Below are 26,655 nucleotides of genomic sequence, written 5' to 3' on the forward strand. Positions count from 1 at the left end.
AGCAGGAGTGAAGGTCACACTGGAATGACCTCCTGTGTGACCACATCAGAAACTTAAACAAGTGGTGCCAGGCACAACAAACCCTTGCACGTATTGTAGCTTATTTATTTATTTTATAGATGTATGAATTTTAGCCCATTATAAGTAAATGGGAGAAGAAAGAAGATTTTAAAAATTCATAAGAAATTTGAACTTTGACCTACTTTTCCCAAAATGTAATCACATCTATTCTGGGTCACTGGCAATCTGTAAACTCCATTTGGTTTGAATTCAACCAATAGGTTTGCTGCTATAGGCATGTTAAATTTTGCCCCTTTATAAGTAAATGGGGGAAAAATAAGATTTTAAAAATTCATAAAATATTGAAACTTTGACCTACTGTTCCCAAAATATAATTAGATCTATTCTGGGTCACTGACAATCTGTAAACCCAATTTGGTATGAATTCAACCAATAGTTTTGCTGCTAGAGTGTTAACAATCAATTTTCAACCCTGTTACTGTGATTAAAGTAACAGGGTGATCACACCCAGTTTTTGGGTCTTGTTGACATGTTTATAAACCTTTCCTGTGGTCCTGAGTATGTATTTGTCAGATTTATATTATCATCTACAACTAAAGTAATGTATCAGTTCTTTTACTAGTTTGTGCAACCTCATTATTCCAATTTCAATCCTGTTACCATATCCTTTTTGATTTAAAATCTGAAATTAAATGATAAATATATGTTTTCAGGTTCCTGTATATTCATAACATGGTTCAAGGTTTAAGGTGACTTTATTAATACCCGTAGGCAGATTTGTTCTGCAGTCTGGAGAAGGCATCTCACAAAAAAAAAAAAAACATGAAAACCACAGGACACATACAGGGGACAGGTTAAAAACAGCACAAAGACATGGACATGTACTCCCAGCAGCCCGCTAAAAATAAAAGATAGAAAGCAGACTAAAATAAACAAAAGTCATCCTATATCACCAAAAATGCATATGTAAAACCTGTAAAACATGATAAAAACATGATACAATGATAACAAATAAAACATCTCATAGAAAGTGTATCTTTGATGCATGAGCTAGATGAATCCAATTATTTGATGGTTTATTAAGTCTTTTTTTTTTTTTTTTTTTTTTTTAAACATAGAGGACAGAAAATTGTAAAGTAAAGGTTATATTTTTCATCTTTTGATGTCTAAATTGTCCTCCAGCTGCTGTGGATGAGGGGGAGGATCCATCCTTTTTTTTTTTTTTTTTTTGTTTAAATGAACTTTATTGAAAACTTCACATAGTTACATACAAAATAACTGTTTCTGCCAGGGGTTATACATACATAAATCAACTAAAAAAAAACCAACCTCATAAATAAAATAAATACACACAAAGGCTGAGGAAAACAATACAATCATTCCATGGCTCCATATCCCTCATGTGTTATTGGTTAATATTTCGTCAGGGGGCGTGTCCATGTGCAGATGTGTTATAAGTCAAACCCAGCTGGTGGATCTAACCCACAGGTCAACATGCTCCTGTGGGCTGCAGCGGTACTTTTCTTGCTGGTTCTTGCCTTTTTCTTCCGGAATCCTTACTTTGTGCAGGATGTCCGCTATGTGTTGTCGAGAGTCAAAATAGGCTCTTTAATGCTCAAATGCATCCAGACCAACTTCACTCTACTGGACCATTTTTTAAAAGTGGTGAAGGCGCAGCCGGACAAAATGTTCCTTTATTTCCAGGATGAGAGTTTTACCTACAAACAGGCCGATGATCTGAGTACCAAAGCCGGCAGAGCCTTCCTGCAGAGCGGACTGGTCCAACAGGGGGACACGGTGGCCCTGTTCCTCAGAAATGAACCCGTGTTCCTCTGGCTCTGGTTCGGTTTGTTGAAGATCGGATGTTGCGGTGCTTTTCTGAACTACAACATGAGATCCAAGTCACTGCTGCACTGTTTCAACCTCAGCAGAGCCAAAGTCCTGGTGGCAGCTGAAGGTAAACACCACAACTGGGAGAAAACACAGGATGAGGAGTAAAAAAAAAAAAAAAAAAAAAAAAAAAAAAAAAAAAAAAAAAAAAAACCTTTTTATTTATGCAGAAAATGGGTTTAACTTAACTTGATCTCTGTTTCAACCACACCAAAAATACAAACAATCTGAATGTTTAGTGTCATTATACACAAGGCAAGTTTATTTAACCCTTTCATGAATGAATTATGAGAACCTTAATCCAGATTTTTTTTTTTTCCTGAGTGTTTTTATTTCTCTTTAGTATTAGAAAAAAACAATGCAATTGAAAAAATATTCATGAAGCTATTTGTCATGGAGTTGCAAAAATATCCCCTAAACTGGACACCATGCATTTAATTTTTGAAGCAAAGACACATGTATTTACTAATATACAGGGTGGGGAAGCAAAATTTACAATGAACATTTAGTTGTTTTTTCTCAGCAGGCACTACGTCAATTGTTTTGAAACCAAACATATATTGATGTCATAATCATACCTAACACTATTATCCATACCTTTTCAGAAACTTTTGCCCATATGAGTAATCAGGAAAGCAAACGTCAAAGAGTGTGTGATTTGCTGAATGCACTCGTCACACCAAAGGAGATTTCAAAAATAGTTGGAGTGTCCATAAAGACTGTTTATAATGTAAAGAAGAGAATGACTATGAGCAAAACTATTACGAGAAAGTCTGGAAGATACTATTAAAGAAGAATGGGAGAAGTTGTCACCCGAATATTTGAGGAACACTTGTGCAAATTTCATGACGTTTTTAAGTAGCCAGTTTAGTACCTAAAGTTGAGGAATAGTCCCATTTCCACATTAAATATCTCAACAAGTTGAGAGGATCAATAGTTTGGGAGATATTAGTCATTTTGGAACATAATAGCCTTACAATCATGTTGCTCAGGTGACTGGAAGCGCAGTGCCACGCTGCATGATGAGAAATGAAGTTAAAAACAGGAATGATGCATTTACCAAATTCAGTCCCTAGATATCGGTATTAACATGCACTAGTAATAACATAACCTATGAATAATGACGACTTCACTCTAACATTTTAAGAATATCACGCCTGTTAGTAAGTGTTTTATGCCTCTGTAGGTCCTCTGTGATCTGTAATGCAGGTCTAGAAACGATACATCATATTGTTAAAATTGCATTCATTTTTCTTTTCAGGTTATTCACATTTTTTTGGTGAAAGGATAGTTTGTAAATGTAAACATTTTTATTATTTACAGAAAAAGAGAAATATTTGGAGTTATTATTTATAAGTTGTTATGTTATTATTGTACCAGTCCAGTCCACTTGAGATCATATTGGGCTGAATGTGGCCCCTGAACTAAAATGAGTTTGACACCTCTGTAATAGATGAATAAAAGGGCATTAAGAAAACAAGTCTGGAGAATGTGTGATATAAATGAACTGACCGTCTGAGCAGACCTCAGCTGTTCAGAAAGTTTGTTCCACAGGTCAGGAACATAGGAACTGAACGCTGCTTCACTATGGATTCTGGTTGTGGGAACACACAGTGGACCTGTCCCAGATGACCTCAGGGGCCTGGATGCTTCATAGGGAACTAATGTATCCTGCATGTATTTTGGTCCAAGACCACTGAGTGCTTTATAAACTAGCAGTAGGATTTAAGATCTATCTTTTGACCAGTGTGGTATAGTCTAGTTTCCTGGTATTTTCCTGGACTCACATTCTGGATCAGCAGCAGCTGCTTAATTGATTTTTTTATTTTTTTGGTTAAGATCTGTTAATATGCCATAACAGTATTCTAACCTTCTAAAGATGAATGCACCAGTTTTTCTGTGTCTAGCTTTGGCAGAAAACCCTTAATTCTAGTAATGTTTTTCATGTGGTAAGAGGCAGATTTGGTGTTAACTTTTATGTGGTTGCCCAAATTCTAGTCTGAGTCAATAATTACACCAAGGTTTCTGGACTGAGTTGTGGCTTTCATGGTAACAAGTTGTGTTCTGACCTTTGATTTTAATTTTTGGGACCAAAAAGAAATCATTACTGTCTTGTCTGCATTTAACTAGCAAAACTTTTGACACATCCTTCACTTTTTGATGTGATGAATACACTTAATCAGTGACAGTAGAGGACTGTAGTCATGGTGATACTGGCATATAAAGTTACGTGTCATCTGCCTAGGTATGGTTTGTACACCAGGTACATAGAAATGGATTACAATCCTGATACAGTGCAAATAAAGCAAGAAAGAACCTAAGAAACTTCATGTACACAGATCTATTCTAAAAGTAAGAGGATTCATAATAAGTAGACAGTGTGTGTATATATATATATATATATGCACACACGCATATATACACTAGTACATGTCATATTGCACAGGTTTGTGAAGGACAGTCGTACCTGTAAGAATAAAAATAATAATAACTAAAATATTTGCCTCTGAGATGAAGTGAACTACGAAAACCTCTCATTTGTATCTAAACACAGGACTTGTTTAACAGAAGACGTTAAGTTGAAAATGTTCTTGGTTTCACATATTGTGTGATTATGTTATATTATTCTCAAATGACCGTCCACCTCCAGGTGTTAACTGATGTATTTATTTTCCATAATCGTTTGCTGTAATCTGACCTGCAGCTTTGTAAAGACAAAATGAGCCTAGTGTAATTGTACAGATCTGTTACTATGTAGAAGTTGGATCCTGAGGTTACTAGGGCTGTGTATTGGCAAGAATCTGGTGATACGATACAAATCACAATACTAGGATCATGATATGATATATCGCGATATATCATGATACTATTAAAAAGGCAATTTTTTGTTTGTTTCTTTTTTTTTAATGATTATTTCCTTGAAGAATTGAATTACACCAGAAATCTGCACAAATACTAAACACATTTTTATTTGATCCCAACAGGATCTAATGTTATATCACGAAATGTTCCTGCGTTCAAACTGAAATTCTGTTTTACAGACATTACAGTTTAACATCCTGTTCAAATGTGCATATTCTATTAGTTCAGAACTAACATCATAACATTATTTTAGTTCAATTCCAACAAAGGAACTAACATTATTTAACAACAGAGTGTTAAATAATAATTAATAAAATAAAAACGAAAAAGAAAAACAAAAATGAACCTCCACAATATCTGCATTTGAATAAATACCTAAAAATATTGATACAGTACTTTTTAATATCGATACAGTATTTTGAAATGAAATATCATAATATATTGCAGAACCGATATTTTCTAACAGCCCTAGAGGTTACATGGGGCTACAATAACAGGAACGAACAGGGTGAAGGTTTAGTCTCAGCCTCAGGAGAGACACACCCCACACACACACGCCCCAAAATGTGGAAACACCATCATCTTCTACAACATTGTAAATGTTACCAGTAAAACCCATGGAGTTGGGTCAATGACAGTGGATGGACACACTGTGTTTCCTCTCAGTTACTGATAGATTTGACTGATAAAGTCACTTTTTCTTCAGTTTTCTCTGTTTTGATATAACTCTTAAATTTACTCTGAGATTTATTGAACATCTAAATTAGGTATAGGAAATTAAATATAGGAAAATATATGATTTATAGAGAAAAAGGCAAAATAAAGAGGATAGTATTATAATGAATGGCGATAAATTATTTTAGAAAGGTTAAATAGAGACAAAAAAATTTCATTTGGGAACTGCAACAAAATTAGCACTGGGTCTTTATGGGTTAAGTATATACTCACTGATAAAGACTGTCTAGGAAATGAATAACACTTTTTTTTTTTTTTTTTTTTAAATCATTTTGCTGTTATTATTGCAACCATGAAGTCATTGTGATGTTATGCAGTTGTAAAAAACATAGACTACACTTCAAATTAATGCAAAAACAGTAGTACTTGTAGCAGTACAAGTACTACTTTTTATTCATCTGTATTTATCGGGTTAGTCTATTGCCCAAAAAAAAGCTTTTACATACCAGTTGATTTTTTCTGCTCAACACAATAATGACAAAAGTTACTGTTGCCTTTAATGTAATTCTGTAATGTCTTTGTAGTTGTGTCCATGCAACTACACTTTGATTTTATCCTGACATATTCTTTACCAACTGTTATTAAAGACCTTCTCACAGAGTCACCACTTAAGGTAAAACATAGTAAGGATTTTTTGGCTCCAAACAGATTTTTTTTTTTCGTCCAAAAGTAGTTCTTTAGATAATAAAGGATAAACAAAGGGTCTAGAACAGACCTGAGCATTGTATGGCCACAGGCAGCCCACTCAGAGTTAAAATAGTTTTGGTTTTATTCATTATAGTTTAGTTTTATTTCATTTTAACTTTTTTTCCCTCTAATTCAGTTAGTTTTATTTAATTTTTAAAGCAGTATTGCTAGTTTTTGTTTGTTTTCGTTTTTTCTAAATGCTTAGGTTTAGTTTAGTTTTTTCATATCTTTTATCTTCCCCACGTCATATTCAAAGAAATCCCAGACAGGACTCTGCTGCTTTCTCCTAACTTTAGTTTCTATGTTACCAGCTAGAGTGGGGGTGAGAAGTGACAGACTGTGAAGTACCCTATGGTGCCACCAGCTAAAATTGCTCGAGCGAAATAAATCAATTTCATATCAATCCGACACTGACAAAGATGGAAACGAAGGGAATTTTATCCATAATTTTTAAAATGTTTTAGTTAGTTTTGTAAGCACACAATACAATTTCAGTTTGTTATTGTTTTTTCTTTTAATTATAGTTGTTATGTATTTCAGTTAACAAAAATGTTTTTTCAATTCTAGTTTTCATCATTTCATTAGTTTTCGTTAACGATAATAACCTTGAGCCCAGTAGCTGACCCAGACTGGCCCACATGAGGTCATTGGTCATCATAATAGATACAACCAATACAACAGCACTGCTTTTATTCTGAAGGATCTGCTAATTGAACATTTCTGCATGTACTTTCTATACTTAGCACAAAGCTTTTGCACTGATTGGTTTGTTGGTCAGTTTCAGCACATGAAGATGTCAGCTAACGCCAAAAAAAGAAAGACTGATTCAGAATGCAGAGTTTTAACAAGACATGGACTTCTAAGTATTTCTTCACAGAAAAAGAAAAGGAGCTGAGATATGCACACAAACAAAGCTGGATGCATTTATTATTTTCCATGTAAAGTTGATGTGGAGCTGGTTTTGCACATTTTTGAAAATGTTTTTAGTTAATATTTATGAAATACTTGTATTCTGTAGTCCACATTTTCACTGAGTCATTTCATTGTACCACATTTCATGTATTGTTTTTATAGACATATATATTGAGGCGAGCTGCATGTGTATTGATCTGTCCAAGTTTCTCATGTGGCCCCATAAGAAAATGGACAGCCCACCCCTGATCTAGAAGAATGGAGCCATTCCACCTGGATCACCCAGACTGGCCTCTACTGTACTCATCATCATGACCTTTAATCATCTCACTGTCAGCTGTAACCACTACTGTTTTGTTCCATCACTTCTATCCTTGAGCTCATCTGCATAAATATCTTGTTCTCTGGTTTCAAAGTAAAATAAAACTGAGATGCTCTGATATATGTCGGTAATACAATTCTCACTGTCTCATGGTCTAAGATGGAAAAAACAAAGATCAGTACATTTATATTACACCCATTCTGAAAGATGAGATACTGTGGAAAAGTTCACTGAAATATTGGGTAGACAAATATACACCTTTCCCAAAAAACAGAAGGAAATAAATATTTTGAGAAGACAAAATTAACAAAAAAACTTAATAATCGGGTTCCTATTTTTCATCTCTCTCTTTAACTCAATAACTCACCTATTACCAGTGCCTCATCTGTTAACTGCACTGTTGCACCTTTATTGTCTATTTATTGTCTCACCAACCCTCTGCTGTTTATAGTCATATTCTGTTTATAATTACACTCTGTTCACAGTTATATTCTGTCTATAGTTATACTCTGTTTATAGTTATATTCTGTTTATAGTTACAATCTGTTTAGTTATTTTCTGTGTAGTTATATTCTGTTTATAGTTATATTCTATATTTATAGTAATATTCTATGTTTATACTTATATTCTATTCACAGTTATATTCTATGTTTATAGGTATATTCTGTTCAGTTATATTCTGTTTATAGTTATATTCTATTTTTATAGTTATATTCTATGTTTACAGTTATATTCTGTTTAAAGTTATAATCTGTTCAGTTATTTTCTATGTTTATACTTATATTCTATGTTTATAGTTATATTCTGTTTATAGTTATAGTCTATTTTTATAGTTATATTCTATTTATAGTTATATTCTATGTTTATAGTTATATTCTATGTTTATAGTTATATTCTATGTTTATAGTTATATTCTGTTTATAGTTATATTCTATGTTTATAGTTATATTCTGTTTATAGTTATATTCTATGTTCATAGTTATATTCTGTGTTCATAGTTATATTCTATGTTCATAGTTATATTCTGTTGACAGTTATATTCGATGTTTATAGTTATATTCTGTTTATAGTTATATTCTATGTTTATAGTTATATTCTGTGTTCATAGTTATATTCTGTTGACAGTTATATTCGATGTTTATAGTTATATTCTGTTTATAGTTATATTCTGTTGACAGTTATATTCGATGTTCATAGTTATATTCTGTTTATAGTTATATTCTGTTGACAGTTATATTCGATGTTCATAGTTATATTCTGTTTATAGTTATATTCTGTTGACAGTTATATTCTATGTTTATAGTTATATTCTGTTTATAGTTATATTCTATGTTTATAGTTATATTCTGTTTATAGTTATATTCTATGTTCATAGTTATATTCTATGTTTATAGTTATATTCTGTGTTCATAGTTATATTCTATGTTCATAGTTATATTCTGTTTATAGTTATATTCTGTTGACAGTTATATTCTGTGTTTATACTTATATTCTGTGTTCATAGTTATAGTCATTCTTTATAAATTGTTCAGTTGGACAGACCATACAAATTTTGTCCAAATCTTTTATTGTTTTCTTTTCCCCCAGAGTTACTGGATGCTGTGGAGGAGATCCTTCCTTCTCTACTGGAGCAGCAGGTCACTGTTTACGTCGTGGCTGACAGATGCACGACTGCAGGAGTTGAGAACTTCAATGAAAAAATGGACCGAGCTTCCTCTGAGCCTCTGCCCAAAGATTTAAGGTCAAATGTCACCTTGCAGAGCCACGCAGCGTACATCTACACATCTGGGACTACAGGTGAGCACTCCAGGTGTTAATGTGTACTGGACAGTGAATGACAGCAGCACCTGAACCTCATGCACCTCTGGCTTCTTTTCAACAGGTCTTCCTAAAGCAGTTTCGATGTCTCATGGAAAGGTGTGGGGTGTGACTCTTTTTAGCAGTTTACTTGGAACTAACAGTGAGGATGTGACATATGTTAGCCTTCCACTGTATCATACCTCCGCCCTTGCGGCTTTAAGTGGAGCCATTTATGCAGGTAAATATAATAAAAATCCATTTAATGGGGCTTTTGCCATGGAAATTTCAGGAAAAATGGTATCAGAACATTAATAATAGCAATCATCGCAATACTCTTTGGCTTTAAAGTTTATTAAAAGTAGAAACAGTAACAGTTCTTTTTCTGTGTTAGGTGGCACCATGGCTTTGCGGAATAAATTTTCTGTATCTCAGTTCTGGGACGATTGCAGAAAATACAATGTCACTGTTATACAGTACATCGGTGAAACTATGCGTTATCTCTGCAACACACCAAAGGTATGAACTTTATGTAACATGAACACTTCCTGTCACTTTGCAGTTCATCTGAAAAGTTTACAAAAAATGTCATCCTGTTTCTTCACCAACAGAAACCTAATGATCGAAGTCACAACGTCAGACTTGCATTTGGAAATGGCATCAGAGCAGATGTGTGGAGGGAGTTCTTGAACAGGTTTGGAAACATCGAAGTCAGAGAGTTTTATGGAGCTACAGAGGGAAACTTTTCTCTGCTGAATTACAGCGGCAAGATCGGAGCTGTTGGACGACACACATTTTTGCACAAGGTAAAAGTCCACATTCATTGCCTGTTATGGAGCCTTTAATCAGTAACTAGACATGTTTAACGTTTTTAATCCTGTGTCCTGCAGAAGGTTTGTCCTTATGCTGTGGTCAAATACGACATTTACAAAGAGGAACCCATTAGAAATTCATCTGGTTTCTGCATAGAGGCCGACAAAGGTCAGGAACCACTATTGATCTATCTATGTAGAATCAAATCTTTATTTTTGTCAGTAGAGGTTCGCACATAAACATGCACCACACACCGAAATTCTGCCTTTAACCCGTCACTAGATCATGCATCACACACACTGCATGCTAGGAGCAGTGGGCTGGCCATATCAGGCTCCTGGGGAGCAAATGGGGGGGGGGGTTGAGTGCCTTCCTCAAGGGCACATCAGCCAACAACTGTCTACCAGTCCAGAGAATTGAACTGGTGATCCTTTGGTCACAAGCTGACTTCAGCCATCTAAGCCACGGCTGCCCTATCTGTCTGTCTGTCTGTCTGTCTGTCTGTCTGTCTGCCTGCCTGCTCACTTTTCACTTGTGTTTTCACAGTCTGTGTTTTACCTTTCCACAGGTGAACCAGGCCTTTTTATCTCCAAAATAACTCTGAGGACTCCATTCCTTGGATATGTGGGAGACCTGAAGCAAACTGAGAAGAAACGGCTGCATAATGTTTTCGAACAAGGAGACATGTACCTCAACTCTGGTGACCTGCTACGCATTGATGGAGATGGTTTTGTGTACTTTCAGGATCGTGTTGGAGACACGTTCAGGTTTGTCCTCGGTTCTTATTAAAGGTCGGCTTATTTACTGAGAGTACACAGTCCTGAAGTTTCTTAAATTATTACCAGATGGAAAGGAGAAAACGTGGCCACAACAGAGGTGGCAGACATCATCACCATGGTCGACTGCATAAAAGAAGCCAATGTGTATGGAGTTGAAATTCAAGGTATGTTATGACCGAACTGTTTAATACATGAGGAAACAAAAATCACAAAGATTCACACTGGACCAATATTATGACAGGACCTCTGCATTTGCTGAAATAGCGTAGGTGATTTTCAATAACAGATTCACACAGGTCACAGATGACCTCCATAATTATTACAAAATGACACAGGTTCACAGTCAGTACTAGTCCTGTGCAAATAGGGTTTTAGATGATTTAAAGGGGTTATATTTTCTTAAACCCACTTTTATTAGTCTTTGCTACATTTATTTGTATATTTGGATCCTAATAGTTCAAAAAGTTTGAATTTGAACCCTCCAGGTGCTGCAAAGCTATCTTTATATTCATTCCGGTAAAAATTGAGTGGATTTCTACAACCTGTTTTGATTCCTGCTTAATATGTTATGTCTATAACTAGTTACGTCACGACATTTGTACATATAAGGTCAAGATTTTCAAACATTTCTCAGAGTATGCCATAATTGTTTGTCAGCAGCAGCGGTTGTAGTCAGTACTGAAAATATGTCCAAACTTTGAGCCGATTACCTAAAATGTTCAGTTGTTGGTTGAATGGGACAGAGCAGCACAGCCAACAACTGGAGGGGGTGGGGTGTGAAGTGGCTCATTTGTATTTAAAGGGCCAGTGCTCAAAATGACCTTTCTGGTGTCATTACTCAGAAATAGGGTTGAAAATGGACCTGTGGAATTTATTTAATGAAGAATTCAGACCCAAGCATAGCATTTACAGTTTATGAAGATGGCAGGGAAATGTTTTAAAATGCATTATTTCATTAAAAAAAAATAAAAAATATGTCACTCCTTTAACAGCCAATAATTAACTTGATTAACCTACAAAGTAAATTCTTCTTTTAAGGCGTCTCCAGAGGAGCTCTCGAAGAATCTTTGACCACTTTCTTGTCTGTGATCCACCTGTTTATGATATTTATGCTTCATATTTGTCGGTCAGTGATGCAAACCTTGTGACCTTTCCTCAGGCCAGGAGGGCAGAGCTGGAATGGCTGCGATCACGTTAACAGAAGGACAACAGTTTGACTCTGCAGGTGTCTTTAAACATGTGGAAAGCTTTTTGCCATCCTATGCAAGGCCTCTTTTCTTCAGGATTCAGGTACATTTACCTCTATCTTTTTATGTGTGCAAACACTTCAGCTTTATGAGATTCAGGTGTTGACTTAAAATAAACTGTACTGCCATCTTTGTGTTTTTATTCTTTATTGACAAGTAGTTCAAACATATACATTTTTACATGTTTGGTAAAGATCTCTGAAATACCATTTTGTAGTTGCACACATCAGATGAAGTGACATAAAATAAAATAAAAAGGAACATTGCTATTGGCTAATCCTTTGTTTTGTGTTACATTGAAATGATTCCTACTGGAAACATTACATATTGAATCCATTATTCCCAGTATGGGGGAAACTGTTCCAACATATTTTTACCCCGCCCCCTGAAGGGGAGGCAAGGAGTATAGTTTTTGTTTGTATGTTTGTTAACACTCTTGCAGCAAACCTATAGGTTGAATTCATACCAAGTTTGGTTTATAGATTGCCAGTGAGACAGAACAGATGTCATTACATTTTGGGGAAAAGTACAACAAAGTTTAAATTTTTAATGAATTTTTAAAATCTTTTTTTTTCCTCCATTTACTTATAATGGGTGAAATTTCACATGTCTATAGCAGCAAAACTATAGGTTGAATTCATACCAAATTGGGTTTATAGATTGCCAGTGACCCAGAATGGATCTCATTACATTTTGGGAACAGTAGATCAAAGTTCAATTTTTTTAGGAATTTTTTTAAATCTTCCCATTTAAGGGTTGAAATATGTGTGAGGGTCGGGGTTTGTTGTGCCTGGCACCACGTGCTAACAAATGCAGTCAGTTTTTCCCTGTTGTAAATGTCCATTATGACGCCCATCCATTCATTTAAGGTTGGGCTCTCGTCCTGTTATGAGATTATTTAGCTTCAGCCAGCAGGATGTTCATTAAGTATGTGTCTCTTTTTTGGCCACTTATGAGGTATATTTCCAAAATGCTTAATTTTAATCTCAAGCGGCAACACAGCTTTAACAGTGTTTTGTTACCTCCGCCAGGAGGTACTGTGATCACTTTGCTTTGCTTTGTGTGTTTGCATGTGTGCGTGTTTGTTTGAGTGTTTGTTTGTTAGCAAGATAACTCAAAAAGTTATGGACAGATTTTCATGAAACTTTAAGGAAATGTTGATACTGGCACAAGGAAGAAATGATTAAATTTAGGTGGTGATCGGGGGTGAGGGTGGGGCAGATATGTCTTGGCGGAGGTCTGCGCTCTCTGAGTGCTTTTCTTGTTATATATGTTATTTATCTTCTTCCAGGACAGTCCCAGAAAACGTGGCAGTGGTTTGCATGGGATAGTGTGTAATAATGTATCTCAATTTTCCAGTTTCTTCTTCTTCTTATTATTATTATTATTATTATTATTGTTATTATTATTATTATTATTAGTAGTAGTAGTAGTAGTAGTAGTAGTAGTAGTAGTAGGTACATGTCCAATGACATCCCCTTATTATTGTTAATTTTTTTCCTCTGTATTGCCCTCCTCAACAATTTTCTTGTAATAAATGTGGTTAAGTGTTTGAATATTTTACAAACCCTTATATATAAATGAAATAATCCCACTGGTGACTTTGGGGGTATATGCTTTTCTGAACACTTCCATCAAACAGGCACCTGCTTCTGTCACATATTTCATTTTCATATTAACATAGTGCTGCATCTGTAAATACTGGTAAAAATCTGTTTTTTTTTTCCAAAAGGTATTAGTTATTTTGTATAAAGCTGTTATTCCTCTAAATGTCCACATCCTGCTGTCTCTGTGTTTTCCAGGACACCTTGGAGGTCACAGGCACGTACAAGCATCAGAAGGTGAAGCTGGTGAAAGAAGGCTTCGACCCCAATGGAATAACAGACCCACTCTACGTCATGGATAAAAGACAAAATAATTATGTCCCACTTACGCTGAATATTTACAACTCTATAACCTTAGGAAAGATAAATATGTGAAACACACCTGCTCATGCTGTAATACACCACACACTTCAGTATTTAAGTGATAATATCATGTGTGGCCGTTAAATTACTCATTTCTCCTCCAGTGAACATGTTTCAACCGGCTGCACTGAGCTCAGATTGACAGATGAGTGCATTAATGGCATACTTAGGCAGGGAAGGGAGTGCACGCTCACATTTTTCCACTTAAAAGAATCAGACGTGTAACTAATCGGTCTATTAAGGTTAATATTAGTGCAGTTAAAATGTGTGTGTGACTGTTAAAACCAAAAACTGCTCTTGTACTGTGTTGTGTAATTTGAAGTAGACAACTGATTGTACAACCTCAAATATGAAATAATTGGAACAGTATGGACAAATCAAATGAAAAATAATGCAGTGACAGTAAAATGTACTTAAATGAACCACCTATGGGTGACATAGGGTTAGTGTTATATTATGCATTAGATGGGTGGTACTTTTGATGTTTGTCGTCTCCCGTTCCAAATCATAGTGTTTTTCTAATTTTTTTTTTTTTTTTTTTTTTACTTATTACATATTTTAATATTGTATTTTTTTCAATCAATGTGAAGCACTTTGGGCTACAATTTCTGTATGAAAGGTGCTATACAAATAAAGTTTATTATTATTATTATTATTATTATTATTACCAGTAACAATTTTTCCAAGTTCTTACATTTTTTTAATGCGTTGCAGCCTGTATGTGAGGAGAGGATGTACACTGTTGCCCATATATTTGGAGTCAAATATTTTTTTTTACGTTTTTTCATGACATTATTGTGACAATGTGATTTATTCTTGATAGATAAAGTAATACCTGGGACTCAGTGTGTACTCATTGAACCCGGTCAAAGGTGATTACTGACGTGTATAAATAGGAATAAAAAGAGGAATTTTTCTGAAAACAATTCTATTCCAACTTTACTGGCAACAGTGTATATTTACAAATAAAATAAAGTTGACCATGTCTAAAAATCATGTCAAGGAATGCTTCTAGGACCCAAAAAAAGAGTTTGTTTGAGGTGCTTTTTGGAAAAGGGATTCATAAAGTAGATAACAAACAGGAAGAAAACTCCAAGGCATTCTCTTTAAGTATGAAAATGCCTTGATTCTATTGGCATGGTCAAGTGTAGACCTTAAAAAAACACAAGCACTTCGGCTTCAAGCCATCGGGAAATCATACAAAACAGCTGACCATGTTGAGCTCATGAGTCCTAATATTGCTATATTATTTTTTTAAACTTACATTTTCCATATCCTCCTGAGACCCAGGAAAGTCAAAGTTTTACCTGTTTTTAACAGTAAATAACTGCTCTGATTGGGAACAGCATGATGTAAGAGTTGTTTTCTTTTCAGATACATTGTTAATTTTTTTCTGGAATGTCCTTTGCAGTGAATATCCTTTTTTTGTTTTTTTGTTTTTAAGTAAAGCTGTGAAACTCGGGTCCCCTGCAGAGGACAAATATGCATTGCTGGGCCTCAGGAGGATATTTTTATAACTATTTTATATTTAGAGGTGTAATTTTGTGACCATAACTTGTGCCAAACATTCATGATTTAATGCATCTGACAGTGACATTCATGCCTCTTTATGTTTATCTCTCTTTGTATGTTACAGTGGTAATAATACTGTGTGTCTTATCATTGTAACCCACTGGTTCTCGGGGCAGGAGCTGGTCTTTGACCCTGTGTTTGGTACAGGATGACCCGGCCGCTGACTCAGCTCCACCTCTAACTTTTCACCCTTGGATTTTGGTCAGTTGGTGAAGTGAATAGTGAAGTAATGTGAATACCTCACATCAGGCTTTTGGAAATTTGACTGGACTTTATAATAAAAATCTGTAAAAAAAAAAAAAAAAAAAAAAAGCAAACAGTGGTCTTAAGCAATGTGTTTTATAGAGTATCTATCCAGTAGAGGCAGGAACTCAACTGTAGTGTTGTTTTCATTGACATGCAGTATTTGTGTAACTTGTAGCCACGCCTCTAAGACTCTCCCATAAATTAGCAGACAAATGGAGCTCAGTGGAGGAGGTGCACACCCACTACATGCTCACATTGCACTATTGTAAGACAGGGCTGCCATTTACAAAGTTTCGCTACTGTCAAAATAGGTGCATTCTTACACAATCATCTGCATATTCACACGTATATGTGCAGAATGTCACTGTGGCATATCCTCATACCATGCACCACAAATGCAGAAAGCCGTAAAAACATCCGAGTTTAGACGTGGGAACGCCCGATCTGGCAACCCGAGACATTCCGGAATGGAGGAGGGGTCGGAGGGGCAGCGCAGAGGACCGCCCCGGAGCGACTACATGAACTTTGTCACAAATTTCACCGAGCTGCCTTATTTCCACGCCCTGTGCTCGTCCGTGGCAGATGTCAGTCGTGTGTCCTCCTCCCACTGTGGAACATGTACGTGTTTTTGACCGCCGTGGCCGGACTGCTGCTCCTGGCCCTGCCGCTCGTGCAGACCCGCTTCCCCTACCTGGGCCAGGACTTCGCCTACATTCTGAGGAGCATCAAACTGGGGATCAGACTCACCAAGTACAAGAAGGTCCAGCCTTTCTACAGCATCCTGGACTGTTTTCTGGATGCGGTCCGGTCCCATCCATCCAAGGTGTTTGTGCACTTTGAAGGCCGCGCGCACACGTACGAGGAGGCGGATAAACACAGTAACAGGGTGGCACGAGCCCTGCAGGCGGAGGTGCGCCTCCAGGAGGGGGACCCCGTGGCCCTGTTCCTGCCCAATGAGCCCACTTTCATCTGGGTTTGGCTGGGCCTGGCCAAACTGGGCTGTCCGGCTGCTCTGCTCAACTTCAACATCAGATCCAAGTCTCTGCTGCACTGTTTCTCCTGCTGTGGGGCCAAAGTGCTCCTCACATCCCCAGGTAGGAGTCACATATTCATCTGACAGGGGCCACATGTGGTACAGCAGCTATAAGAACACCACCAACACCACTGACAAGGAGAAAGAACACCACTTTACACTGCACATCTACAAGCAGTCAGACCCAAGAGTAACCCTCCCACTAGTGGAATGCACAGATTGGAGGGAATTTTACTTCCATGTTACTTTACTTGTTCTCTTCTACTTCTGAGAGGTAAATATTGTACTTTTACTCTGCTATATTTGTCAGACAGCTTTACTTACTGTATTTTATTTAACCCTCTTTCATGAAAACAGTCTCCAACTGCGTTAAATGCAACATACACATTAATGCATGAATCTAAAAACACCATAAATATAATAGTGAAACACTGACAGGGACCATTTCACTACACCATCAAGTATATAGCATTATATTGAAAGTAGATATTTTCACTTGAATAAATACTTCCAACACTGCAGGTTTCAGTGGGACATCAACATGAACATATTTACCATCAACTATATGATCCAAATGGCTTATACCTTTTACTCAGAATTTGTCCATATTTAACCCTAACCCCAAAGATGCCATTTTCTACCGTTGTGTAATGAAATCACCCAGTTTTCTCTGCATAACAGAACCCAGATATTTCATTTAGTTGTATGAACACAGTAACAGAAGACTGTTTTAATCACTTTTTTCACCTTGCATTTATCTGAGTTACTCTACTTTCACTCAACATTGCTCCCTTCTCTTCTATTATACTTGTCTGCTAATAAAAGTAGTGCAACTTTACCAAGTTTGAGTCACTAATAAAGAACATCAGGTCAAAAATACTGGTTGGCTGTAGTTTCTAAGATACAGTCTTGGGAGAATTAATGATAGAATGGGTTTTACTCAATGGAATGTTTGTCTCAGATTTACCAAATCTACTTCAAAATTCATTACATTACTTTGAAAACATCAGCTAAACACCACTTTTGTCCTTTGTTTTTCATTTCATGTTATAAAAGTATGTAAAATTTAACACATTTAGTCTCTGAGGCAGATCATTTCTAAAATAAATGGTAGGCCAGTGTTATGGCGCTGGTACAGTCCTGCTCCTGACTAATGCATACATTTTGGGCTGCCTATACCATGTGCTCATATCCCAGTGGGATGTGAGGTAACATGATCCGGGCCAACATGTGCAGCGTTGTGCAACACAGTCCTCAGATGTATTGTGCTGGACTGAGAGGCTGTGTGTGTTTGCAGAGCTGCAGGATGCTGTGGAGGAAGTTCTACCTACTCTGAAGGAGCAGGGGATCAGTGTGTACCTCCTGTCAGAGACCTGCAGCACCCAGGGCATCAGCACCCTGTCCGACAAGATCCGCCAGGCCTCAGACGAGCCCCTGTCCCGGGACCTCCGAGCCAACGTCAACATTAAGAGCACAGCACTCTACATTTACACATCAGGCACCACAGGTACAAAAGACACGCCTCTGCACTCAGAAACACTACACCCTTTAGTTCAGAAGCTTTACAGACACTGTAAGACTTTGTGGTGCTGTTCATGTATTATATTTCTTACACTTTGTTCTTATATTTGTTCTTTTGCTCAATTAGATTAATCTGTGATGGTTGGAAAAGGATAATGTGCATTTAACCTCTGACCCTATTGATGAACTTGTTTACTATCATTCCAATTCAAACGGACAGAGATTAGTCTACTATTTCTAATACAGGAGAGGATCTTTTATAGATTTATTTATATATATATATATATATATATATATATATATATATATATATATATATATATATATATATATATATATATATATATATGTGTGTGTGTGTGTGTTCAACAGTCTCTGTCATTTAAGCAGAATGACTTCTATGCATGTATTATACATATTTGAGTAGGTATTTATAAGCACTTTAACATTATGTATAAAAAAATTTGGGGAGATAAAATTTTTAGCTAAAAAATATCAAATTACTGCTCAGTAACAGTTGGACTTGAAATGGACATCAATTTTTTAAGGTTTATGCAAACATTCAAAACATGTGGTTCTCGGCAGAAATTGATATCAAATAGGACAAAACCTTTTAGATATTATGTTCAACTATTCTGAAAATAAATTTTGTAGAAAAATATTGAAAAGTCTCTGTTTTATTGACATGAGAATGTGTTAACATGTGGACGACTCTTTACCATTGTATGCATCACTCAAAATGTTGACTTATTTTTTAAAACAAGCCAGATATAATCACAATGCTTTAATGTATTGAATACTAACACTGTTATTTACAACTCATGGTGGTCCATACTGATATAGATAAATTACAAATAAAGAATAGTTTCTCAGTAACAGTTCATAGATAGTCTTTTTAAATGTGACCAGTGAATGAATTCACAAACTTCATCATTCAGAATTTTAATTTCTCAAAGTAATAGACAGTCTTTTGTCTTTTTGTTAATTTAATGCAGTCTAGCAGAAGGTTCGGACCTTCTCCTGTACTGTTTAAGTGGTATTTTAAAAAGGATAACAGTTCCATGAAATAGAGATCTTTAGCTAAAAAAATGAGCCCACTTGATAAATGATGTGTGCAAATTTATTTTTCCACGTTGATGTTCACTTTCACTTTATCAGACCCATATATATAACAATATATAATAAGAAAAACAGAGAAAATGTAACAGAGTGCAAACATGTTCCCTTTAATAGAAGACGAGAACATAAAAATGAGTTCAATATATTTCACTATATTCCATATTTCACTCTTCTGTACCCTTAAATATTATCTTACTATTTATGGGAACAATTCTTTGCACTACTGTTAACTCCTCAGGTCACTGTCACTACTGCACTTTATAGTATTTTAGTATTTTAGCTACTGTAGATTTCATATTTATTTATCAATATTTTATTACACAAAATTTCTATTTCAATTTGTTCTGAGCCAGGGCAACAAGGTGAATCCATAGGTTATTTTAATTTGTTAGTTACATAAAGTCCAGTCTTAATGAAGATACTCTGTTATAATTTTGATGGAAAATTGGAATATTTGTGTTTTCAGACACATTCCTTTATTTTATTCCTGTTTATATACATATCACTAATCACCTTTGACCAGGTACAATGATTACATACTGTGCCCCAGTTACGCTTTACCTATCAAAACAAATCATATTATCACAATCATTTCATGAGAAGAGTTTGAAGATGTTTTATTCCATCTTTACGGACATCTGTGTAAATATTCACTCCATGGTCTCCTGTGGTTTTTGAACTATTTGTTATAACTTTTTGATCTCAATTCCTTATTTAGTTATTCTTCATTTATGCAGAAAGAGTTGCATTTTTCAGTCAGATGGAAAACAAAGAAATAGATAATGGTACAAAGTAGGTTGATTTGTAACATGAGATTTTTTTTTAGTCAAAGGGGAGATTTTGGGTGGAGTATCTGAAGCAAATCTCTGTGGACTCCTGGAAAAGTACTCAAGTAGCTTCATTTAACCTATATCGGCCCAGTGCTACATTTGTGGCCATTTTCAAATGAATTTTTTCCCTGTATTGAACCTTTCTTAAGTGATTTATCACCATTTCTGGTAATATTATCCTCTGTATTATGGGGTTTTTTTCCCAGTAAAAATCAGGTATTTTCCTATATTTAATTCACTGATCATATAAATATTCATTAAAGCTCTGATTAAAATTGAGGGTTATGTATCAGAAACAGACAAAACTGAAGAAGTGACTTTTTCTGTAAAACATATCATTAACTGAACATTTAAGGTACGGCAAATTTATTTGTATAGCACACACATACAAAGGGCGATTCACAGTGCTTTACAAAAATGGAAAAGAGACAAGTTAAAAACACGCAATTAAAACCTAATCAATTAAACATTAATAATAATCACTTAAAATAAAGTAAAAGAGAAGAGTGCAGATAGAACGCTTTCAGTTGTTCTATGCACAGTTGAACAGAGCCGTTTTCAGCCTGAACATTGTCAGAGTAGAGGCCTGTGGAAACAAGTGTGTCCATCCACTGTCACCGATCCAACTCCATGGGCTTTACTGGTGAATTAATGTTGTAGAAGATGATGGTGTTTCCACATTCACTACGGAGCCTCTGAACGTCCAAATGGGTCATATCTGATGACCATGAAAAGATGAATAACTGAATTTTACAGCAATTATTTACAAGGATTGATAGGATTAGTGGATCAACAGGTATTAGACCAGATAGTTTTGGTTGCCAGTGGATGTTTGGGTCTTTATGGGTTAATAGTTGTACACAGTGTATCGTTATAACACATAATTTTTGGACCTTCCAGGTTTGCCTAAGGCAGCTATTGTCTCACATGAGCGGGTTTGGGCAGCGTCCTTCATCCAAGCAGTGTGTGGAGTCACAGAAAACGACATCTTCTACATCAATCTGCCGTTGTATCACAGCGCTGGCTTCCTCATCGGGATGGCTGGTGCCATCGAGAGAGGTAAGGCTTTCAGACGTCTGAGGTCCTAGCATCCACACACCGTACAGGGTGGGGAAGCAAAATTTACAATGAACATTTAGTTGTTTTTTCTCAGCAGGCACTACGTCAGTTGTTTTGAAACCAAACATATATTGATGTCATAATCATACCTAACACTATTATCCATACCTTTTCAGAAACTTTTGCCCATATGAGTAATCAGGAAAGCAAACGTCAAAGAGTGTGTGATTTGCTGAATGCACTCGTCACATCAAAGGAGATTTCAAAAATAGTTGGAGTGTCCATAAAGACTGTTTAGAATGGAAAGAAGAGAATGACTATGAGCAAAATTATTATGAGAAAGTCTGGAGGTGGAGGAAGCAACAAAAAATGTACCAAAGCTTTTATTAAAGCTCTCAAATCCAAAATCCTAAAGGATCCAACCAAATCCATGAGAAAAATGGCAATTGAACTTGAGGTAGACAACAAGACCGTTAGAAATGCAGTAAAATATGATTTGAAGATTTAAATTCTCATGACTTTCAATAAACTAATTGGTCATACACTGTCTTTCAATCCCTGCCTCAAAATATTGTAAATTTTGCTTCCCCACCCTGTATGTGGATGTTGAAACAAACAGTAAAATAGTCCTTATTACCCCACCTTTGAAGGGGGGGCAAGGGATATAGTGTTTGGTTTGTTTTGTTTCTTTGTTTGATTGTTAACACTCTAGCAGCAAAACTATTAGTTGAATTCATACCAAATTTGGTTTATAGATTGCCAGTGACCCAGAATAGATGTGATTACATTTTGGGAACAGTAGGTCAATTTTTTATGAATTAAAACAAATAAAAAAAATAAATTCCAATTTACTTATAATGGGTGAGATTTGACATGTTTATAAAAACATCAATTTAGTTTCACTTTACTTCAAACTTGACACATATATAGAGGAAACTGATATACTGACATCAGCACATGCATAGACATGATGACATCAACTGGATCGATGCCAAAATAAGCTACAATTTGTGCAAGGGGCGGGATTTGTTGTGCCTGGTACCACTTGTTTTGTGTTAATTACAGGCATCACCATCATTTTGCGAAGAAAGTTTTCTGCCTCTCAGTTCTGGGACGACTGCAGGAAGTATAATGTGACGGTGATGCAGTACATCGGTGAAACCATGCGTTATCTCTGCAACACGCCCAAGGTACAACAGAATCCAGTCCATCTGTGGTTTGACTGTTGTTGTGATGAAACACGAGGAGATGTTTGTTTCGGTTCTGCTTTTGTCTCTGCAGAAAGACAATGAGAAGGACCACAAAGTGAGGGTCGCCATCGGTAACGGAGTCAGGACAGACATTTGGTCGGAGTTTCTGAGCCGCTTTGGGGACATTAAAGTCAGAGAGTTATACGCTGCCACGGAGGGAAACATCGGGTTCATCAACTACACATCCAAGATCGGGGCAGTTGGACGAGTTAACTTTGTTCACAGGGTAAGAGGAGCATCTGCTGGATATGTGTTAGGTCAGACTCAAACATCTGACTAATGTGGGGGGTTCATGTTCATAATCCATGTTTACATGATAAACAGCAGCATACTGTAGGAACAATTTTTATCATTTGTTATTTTCTTAATTTTTCTCACAATATTTTTTTCACTAGTTTTCCCACAGTTTGTCTTGTTCTCCTTGGTTTTTCTTGTAATTTTCCATAGTTTTTCTTAGAATTACTCTCATTACAATTTATTCTTTACTACAGTTATTGCACTTCTTTTTCCTTTGTATTTTATCTGTTGTTTTGTTTTTTATCTTTTGATGTACAGTGTACTTGGGTTTCTTTAAAGGCTTTTCTTCTTCTCTTTCTTTTCCTCCTCTTTCTTCTTCTCCTCCTCCTCTTTCTTCTTATCATTGTCATTATTATTATTTGCTGTTTTCTTTTTAGTTTTTCTTCCCCTACACTCTGATCAAGTTTGACATTGAGAAGGAGGAGCCTGTCAGGAACGCAGATGGTCTGTGTGTTGAAGCAGCTCGAGGTTCGTTCATTCATATCTGAAAGCAGGATCTGAGTAAATTGGTCCACGCAGAGTTAAATGTTTTTCTGGTGATCCTCTTTGTTTCGTTCATCAGGTGAGACGGGTCTTCTGGTGGGAAGGGTCACTCAGAGGTCTCCATTTATTGGCTACGCCGGCAACAAGCAGCAGACTGAGAAGAAGAGACTCCGTGATGTCCTGAAAAAGGGCGACTTGTACTTCAACACTGGCGATTTGCTCCGGTTTGACAGTGAAAACTTTGTGTACTTTCAGGATCGTGTTGGGGACACTTTCAGGCAAGTTGAGATGAGAATGAATGCGCTGTTGTTTTCAGTGCAGTTTACTAAACCAACCCTGCTTAACAGGGATGCAGGTTTTGACAGGTAATCCTTAACTCTACTGCATTTATCCTGCAGTCGTTACACTTTTACTCCCAATTTTTTTTGAACATCACCAGAGGTTGAAGCTCATTTTTGGAATGTTTTTGTTTTTTTTTTCTTTGTAGATGGAAAGGAGAGAACGTTGCTACATCAGAGGTCGCAGATATTCTAACAATGGCTCATTCCATTTTGGAGGCAAATGTTTATGGTGTAAAAGTTGAAGGTAATAATTTTACACATGTTCACACAAATGCTGGTTAACCCATAAAGACCCAGTGCTACTTTTGGGGTGGTTCCTAAATCAATTTCTCTCTCTATTTATACCTTTATTAAGTGATTTATCACCATTTATTCTAATATTTTCCTCTGTGTTTTGCAGTTTTTACAGTGAAAATCAGATATTTTCCTGTACTTACTTTACTGATCATGTAGATGTTCATAAAAGCTCAGATTAAAGATGAGGGTTATTATATCAGAAACAGAGAAAACTGGAGAAAAACTGACTTTTTCAGCAAATATATCAATAACTTAACATTTATCTGCCATTTATCAAACTCCATGGGTTTTACTGGTGAATCAGTGTTGTAGACGACGGTGTTTCCACATTCACTACGGAGCCTCTGAACGTCCAAATGGGTCGTATCTGATGACCATGAAAAGATGAAAACTACTATTTACATGTATTGATAGGATTAGTGGATCAACAGGTATCGAACCTTTTAGATCAGTAGATGCTTTTGGTCACCTATGGCTGTTTGGGTTATGGGTTAGAATAGAATAGAATAGAATAGAAGAGAAGAGAAAAAATTCAGTGTCCAGCAGCTCCTATAAAATCCTCAATCACAATCTGAGTATATACAGGCACAAATAAAAGTTTACAAAGTGAACAAGTGGTGACAGGCACAACAAACCCTGGCCCCTGCACGTATTGTAGCCTAATTTGGCATTGATCCACTTTCATCCATTTTCAATATTTGTTAAGTATAAAAATATAAATGATATATGGGCCAAGTTTCAAGTCAATTTAAACAAAATTGATGTTTTTATAGACATTTGAAATTTCACCCATTTTACAAAAAATTTTGAAAACAAGCTATCACTTAGATATTTTGCAGAGCGGTGTTTAAAATTAATCTCTGTCTCTGCAGCGTTTCAAGTAAATTGGGTTAAAATTGACGTTTTTATCGACATTTAAAATTTAACCCATTATAAGTAAATGGGGGAAAAAAAGATTGTAAAAATTCATAAAAAATTTGAACTTTGACCTAGTTTTTCCAAAATGTAATCACATCTATTCTGGGTCACTGGCAATCTATAAACCCAATTTGGTATGAATTCAACCAATAGTTTTACTGCTAAAGTGTTAAGGAAAAAAAGACATAAACAAACCGAACCAAAAACAATACCCCTTGCCTCCCCTTTGGGGGTGGGGGGGTTGTAATAAAATAACTATAACAGTAGGGTTGGGGTTGTTATTGAAGTGGTGATGATTGAATTTACAACAAGCACATTGCAGGAGCTGCCTGTCCATCAGTGTCAACACTATTACTCTTCACCAAATTGTCCAAATTTCCTTCATGTTTGATATTTAGTTCCAACTTGTGGAGCTTTGACCAGCTCTTTGTGCATTGACCTTGACCTTTATTTTCAAGGTCAAGTTGGGGTCAAATTTGGACAGCACATGTGTTGACCCATATATTTGTGGTCATTCGGGGTCAGTGCATGGTCATGGGTGTAATAGAAGAAGTCTGAACAGATGAGGGGATAGTGATTGTGGTGGGGGAGCGGGGACCAACAGGGGCAAAGGTCAAAGGCAGCTGTCATCAAAAATAATGTGATAAATGTTTTTTTTTTTTTTTTTGTATATTGTTGAACTCCACTGTGTTTGATTGAATGTTTCCAGGTCACGAGGGACGCATCGGCATGGCAGCTGTCACCCTGAAAGAAGGGGAAGACTTCGACTGTTTAGACGCCTACAAACAAGTCGTCAACTACCTCCCAGCGTACGCACGACCCCGCTTCATCAGAATCCAGGTAAAAATAACTCGTCATTGGTGTTTATGCTGTTTACAGAGTCTTGTTATAGTGAGACTCTGTGGAAAATCTGTGAACAGTTTGGCCTTTTTGTCAGAATCACATGACGGGATGAATACGTCACTGGAGTTTGTCATGGATTATTCAAGTTGAAGGTTAAAAAAAATAAAAATCCCATGTTTCGCAGCCCTGCTTGGAGATGACAGGGACGTTCAAGATGAAGAAAGTGAAGCTGGTGGAGGAAGGTTTCAACCCAGCGAACATCACAGATCCTTTGTATTTCCTGGATCCTGAGAAAAAGACGTACGTTCCCCTCACCGAAGAGATTTACAAGGCAATCGCTTCTCGGGAAATCAAACTCTAACATGGACACTAAAGGTTGTTCGTCATCACCCGTGGATTCTTAACAGTGGACTAATCTCAGGGACAGACTGACTTTGACTCATCATCAGTTTTTATTAATACAACTACTGTGCATCTGTTTTACCGTGAAAAATTAAAATCTGGTCATCTTTTATACAGACTGTCATAGTCTCTGGTTAGTTTTAGTTTTTATTTGAGGGTACAGCATGTTTTAAACGTCAGTTGTCAGGGTGTACTGGTCTACAAGTAAACTACCTCCAGAATAAAAGCAATAAAACCCAAGTTTGAGTCACTAATAAAGAAAAAATAAGTCAAAAATGCTGCTTGGCTGTAGTTTCCAAGATACAGTCTTGGGTTAAAATGTGAAATTCTGATTAATTTAGTGAGAAAATGGGTTTTACTCAAAAAGAATGTCTCTACAGATCTACTTTGAAACACTGTCTGAACATTATAA

General features: G+C 36.2%; 2 protein-coding genes across 2 annotated transcripts; both read left to right on the forward strand.

Annotated features, from left to right (window-relative positions):
* The first annotated feature begins 1,515 nt into the window (after positions 1-1,515).
* On the forward strand, positions 1,516-14,498 carry LOC115420362 (very long-chain acyl-CoA synthetase-like). The gene is made up of 10 exons (XM_030135600.1): positions 1,516-1,978; positions 9,017-9,226; positions 9,312-9,467; positions 9,621-9,745; positions 9,838-10,032; positions 10,117-10,207; positions 10,608-10,806; positions 10,885-10,982; positions 11,978-12,108; positions 13,868-14,498. Exons 1-10 carry the CDS (start codon positions 1,516-1,518, stop codon positions 14,042-14,044), a joined length of 1,845 nt encoding a protein of 614 aa, XP_029991460.1. The 3' UTR covers positions 14,045-14,498.
* Positions 14,499-16,218: 1,720 nt separating this feature from the next.
* On the forward strand, positions 16,219-26,361 carry slc27a2 (solute carrier family 27 member 2). Its single transcript, XM_030137571.1, has 10 exons — positions 16,219-16,944; positions 18,181-18,390; positions 21,254-21,412; positions 22,478-22,602; positions 22,694-22,888; positions 23,337-23,427; positions 23,522-23,720; positions 23,930-24,027; positions 25,708-25,838; positions 26,026-26,361. The coding sequence occupies exons 1-10, from the start codon at positions 16,467-16,469 to the stop codon at positions 26,200-26,202; spliced, it is 1,863 nt and encodes a 620-aa protein (XP_029993431.1). The 5' UTR covers positions 16,219-16,466; the 3' UTR covers positions 26,203-26,361.
* Positions 26,362-26,655: the final 294 nt, after the last annotated feature.

This window comes from Sphaeramia orbicularis, chromosome 6, assembly GCF_902148855.1.
Source record: "Sphaeramia orbicularis chromosome 6, fSphaOr1.1, whole genome shotgun sequence".
In the NCBI taxonomy this organism is placed as follows: Eukaryota; Metazoa; Chordata; class Actinopteri; order Kurtiformes; family Apogonidae; genus Sphaeramia; species Sphaeramia orbicularis.

Excerpts from the sequence above, each read along its gene's own strand:
- LOC115420362 (XM_030135600.1), top strand. The coding sequence starts at position 1,516 with ATGCTCCTGTGGGCTGCAGCGGTACTTTTCTTGCTGGTTCTTGCCTTT. Across the intron at positions 9,746-9,837 it reads ATCTCTGCAACACACCAAAG|AAACCTAATGATCGAAGTCA; the intron begins GTATGAACTTTA and ends CTTCACCAACAG. Across the intron at positions 10,983-11,977 it reads GTATGGAGTTGAAATTCAAG|GCCAGGAGGGCAGAGCTGGA; the intron begins GTATGTTATGAC and ends ACCTTTCCTCAG.
- slc27a2 (XM_030137571.1), top strand. The coding sequence starts at position 16,467 with ATGTACGTGTTTTTGACCGCCGTGGCCGGACTGCTGCTCCTGGCCCTG. Across the intron at positions 21,413-22,477 it reads GGCTGGTGCCATCGAGAGAG|GCATCACCATCATTTTGCGA; the intron begins GTAAGGCTTTCA and ends TGTTAATTACAG. Across the intron at positions 25,839-26,025 it reads CCCGCTTCATCAGAATCCAG|CCCTGCTTGGAGATGACAGG; the intron begins GTAAAAATAACT and ends CATGTTTCGCAG.